The sequence below is a fragment of the Humulus lupulus genome, chromosome 4, assembly GCF_963169125.1.
Source record: "Humulus lupulus chromosome 4, drHumLupu1.1, whole genome shotgun sequence".
NCBI lineage: Eukaryota > Viridiplantae > Streptophyta > Magnoliopsida > Rosales > Cannabaceae > Humulus > Humulus lupulus.
Window position 1 is genome coordinate 15,102,774 of NC_084796.1, and position 3,571 is coordinate 15,106,344.

At 37.6% G+C, this 3,571-nt stretch overlaps 2 protein-coding genes across 2 annotated transcripts; both read right to left on the bottom strand.

Annotated features, from left to right (window-relative positions):
• Positions 1–1,524: 1,524 nt before the first annotated feature.
• Positions 1,525–1,899, bottom strand: LOC133831923 (uncharacterized). The gene has a single exon (XM_062262325.1). It carries the CDS (start codon positions 1,897–1,899, stop codon positions 1,525–1,527), a length of 375 nt encoding a protein of 124 aa, XP_062118309.1.
• Positions 1,900–1,934: 35 nt separating this feature from the next.
• On the bottom strand, positions 1,935–3,571 carry LOC133831924 (uncharacterized). The gene is made up of 5 exons (XM_062262326.1): positions 3,194–3,571; positions 2,717–2,938; positions 2,559–2,591; positions 2,286–2,405; positions 1,935–2,129 (listed from the first exon to the last, which is right to left on the bottom strand). Exons 1-5 carry the CDS (start codon positions 3,569–3,571, stop codon positions 1,935–1,937), a joined length of 948 nt encoding a protein of 315 aa, XP_062118310.1.

Consider the following 3,571-nt stretch of genomic DNA (forward strand, 5'->3'; position numbering starts at 1 on the left):
AGGTAGGCAATTTGAAAAAGTTGTTGATATCACTTCTGTGAAATTTCACAGTTTTGTGGTGAAAAGCATTAGCATAAAATTCTCGAACTATGGGGATGATAGCCGCAATTGAAGGAGCACAGAAAACCTCCCACTTATGGGCTTTAATCATTGACTTATACTCTTCAGGGACAATAAACTCATATTTCCAATTGGTAGCAAACCCTCTCTCCCTAATAAGGCTACGCTCCTTATCTTGAATGTACCTATAATTGGCCATTAGGTTGACAAACCTAGGCACATCCTCAAAATTTAGGTCATCCTCATTCTTTATGGGTGGGGGTGGGGGTTGTTTTTTTTTTTTTCGTTTTTCCAGTTTTAGTTCTTTTTCTACTTGTGGACATTATGACACAATAACCAAAACTACTCAAAATAATGCACACACCACCAACAATTTACTTAAGAGCACCAATGGAAAATTTTATAATCAATGTTCAATTTATAATTTTCCACAATCAAAACAAGCACAAGAACAATGGTCAATTCCTTCAAATTGCAAAATCCTCAAATTTACACCTTAGAATAGGAAAATGGCAAAATTCTCCAAATAAATTGAAGACCCAATGAAATTGAACATAAAAATAAGCATCTATAATTCTCAATTTCACCAATGTCACTTCAATTTCACAAAATCATCTAAAAAAATTCGGACCCAAAATTAGGTCAAAATTTCCCAATTGTAAAATCAAGCAAACTCAACACAAATGCATATCCACCAACATGCAATACAATTGGTTCAATGATAGCTTAAGAATCTAGAAATAACATATATTTATCAAACACCACACACAAATTTCGGATTCACTAGCTGATCATGAAAAATTTCTCAAAAACACAATGTAAAACTTAAGAGGAAAAAAAATGAAGGAGACTTACAATGGTAGATGATGATGGAGAGAAAGTTGAGAATGAATAAAGGAGAAATATACTTACAAAACCCTTGATTTATATGGTCTCTTGAAAAAAAAAATTAAAGAGAGAAGAAGAATGAGAGAAAATGAAAGGAGGGGGGATGAAGAAAAGAGGAAAGTGAGAAAATGAGAGGGAGAAGAAAGAGAGAGGCTAAAAAGAAGAATTTTTCAAAAACAATTATTTTATTGATTATTTTTTTTTTAAGAAGAAAACCGTGATCCTGCGGCCGCAGAAAGTAGTTCCTGCGGTCGCAGGAATCTTCCCATTGCACCTAGATCTCTTGACCTTCGGCCGCAGAAAGTGGTTCCTGCAGTCGCAGGATTGCTCTACAAACCACAACCTCGTCAATTTTTATTCTTCTTCTTCTTTTTTTTTCACGTATTTCACGATGACAAAATCCACAATATTTACAAGAAAATAAAATAAAATAAAATAAACCAAAAACTAATAAAAAAAATAAAAAATAATTGTCTCAACTAAAATAGCTTAAAAACTGGAAGAACTTAAATGAATTTGGAATGCCTCCCAATGGCGCCGTCGTTAACGTCATTTAGCCGGACGATGAACTCTTCATCAAAGAGGCTTCAACAAAATAATGGACTTGGCTTGATCAATGGGACCACCCAAGTATGGCTTCACTCGTTGACCGTTCACCTTGAATGTTTCATTATTTTGATTTTTCAACTCCAACGACCCATAAGGAAACACTGTTACTACTGTGTACGGTCCTGACCATCTCGATTTCAACTTCCCTGGAAAAAGTTTCAACCTTGAATTGAACAATAATACCTGCTGACCGGGTTGAAATTCTTTTTGAGACAAGCTCTTGTTATGCCATCTCTTAGTGCGTTCCTTGTAAATTTTAACATTCTCATAGGCTTCATTCCTAAACTCATCAAGTTCATTCAATTTCATTAGCCTATTCTTCTCAGCTGCATTCCAATCCATATTCAACCTTCGCATTGCCCAATATGCTCGATGTTCTAATTCCACCAGTAAATGGCAAGCCTTACCAAAACCAACCGATAAGGAGACATGCCAATGGGGGTCTTAAACGCCGTTCTATAAGCCCATAAAACGTCATCAAGCTTTTTAGACCAATCCTTCCTTGAGCTATTAACAGTCTTTCCAAGAATGCTCTTGACCTCCCGATTAGAAATTTCTGCTTGCCCATTGGACTATGGATGATAAGGCAAAGCGGTTCTATGACGTACTCCATACCAAGCAAGCAAAGCATCAAACCATTTGTTACAAAAATGACTCCCTTCATCGCTTAAGATAGCTCGGGGAGTTCCAAACCGAGTAAAAATATTCTTATGCAAAAAATTTAGAACCACTTTACCATCATTCGTAGGAGTTGCCGCTGCCCCCACCCATTTAGACACATAGTCCACAGCGAGCAGTGTATACTTGTTATTGTAGGATGATGGAAAGGGGCCCATGAAATCAATCCCCTAAACATCGAACAACTCAACTTCAAGAATAACATTCAACGGCATCTCATCTCTTCGTGATATGTTACCGGTGTGTTGACATCTATCACAAGAGTTAACAAAAGTATTTGCATCTTTAAATAATGTAGGCCAAAAGAAACCACATTGCAATACCTTTGCTGCTGGCCTGGTAGCACTAAAATGCCCCTGCAATGGAGAGTATGGCAGTGGTTAAGAATAGAGATCATTTCATCTTCCGGTACACAACGACGAATTATTTGATCAGCACAATGTTTATAGAGGATGGGCTCCTCCCAATAATAAGGTTTGACCTCAAAGTAGAATTTCTTCAACTGTGCTCTAGACATATCAGGAGGCACAACTTTTGCCACTAGGAAATTAACATAATCTACATACCATGGTGCTTTGGCTTTGTTACTCACCCCGAACAATTGCTCGTCGGGAAAATAATCATTGATTTGCACTTTCTTGGTAATTTGATCTTCCTCAACTTCCAGCCTAGACAAATGATCCGCCACAAGATTCTCGGTACCCTTTTTATATCAAATTTCCATATTGAATTCTTGGAGTAATAAGACTCACCGAATGAGACGTGGTTTAGCATCCTTCTTTGTCATGAGATATTTAATAGCAGAGTGGTCCGTGTACACAATCACCTTATTGCCAATTAAATACGGACGGAACTTATCGAAAGCATAGACTATGGCTAGAAGTTCTTTTTCTGTTGTTGCATAATTTAGTTGAGCATCATTTAAAGTTCAACTAGCATAGTATATGGTTCGAAATACCTTGTCCACTCGCTGCCCAAGAACTGCTCCAACCGCATAATCACTAGCGTCGCACATAAGCTCAAATGGAAGGTCCCAATTAGGTGCACACACTATAGGCGCTGAAATTAGCTTCTCGTTGAGAGTCTTGAAAGCAGTCAAACACTCTTCATTAAAATCAAAAGGAACCCCATTCATTAGCAAGGTAGACAGCGGCTTTGAGACCTTGGAGAAATCATTGATAAATCTCCTATAAAACCCCGCATGGCCCAAGAAACTCCTCACTCCTTTAACTGAAATTGGAGGTGGCAAATTCTCTATAGTAGAAATCTTGGCCCGATCTACTTCAATTCCCTCACTAGAAATTTTGTGTCCCAAGACAATCCCTTCTCTCACCAT

What these genes read in the sequence shown, in the direction of transcription:
- LOC133831923 (XM_062262325.1), bottom strand. Translation starts at nt 1,899, where the DNA reads ATGGATTGGAATGCAGCTGAGAAGAATAGGCTAATGAAATTGAATGAA.
- LOC133831924 (XM_062262326.1), bottom strand. Translation starts at nt 3,571, where the DNA reads ATGGTGAGAGAAGGGATTGTCTTGGGACACAAAATTTCTAGTGAGGGA. An exon ending in TTGGGCAGCGAGTGGACAAG is followed by an intron (nt 2,939 to 3,193) that starts GTATTTCGAACC and finishes TGATATAAAAAG; the next exon opens with GGTACCGAGAATCTTGTGGC. An exon ending in TGAAGAAATTCTACTTTGAG is followed by an intron (nt 2,592 to 2,716) that starts GTCAAACCTTAT and finishes TCTCCATTGCAG; the next exon opens with GGGCATTTTAGTGCTACCAG.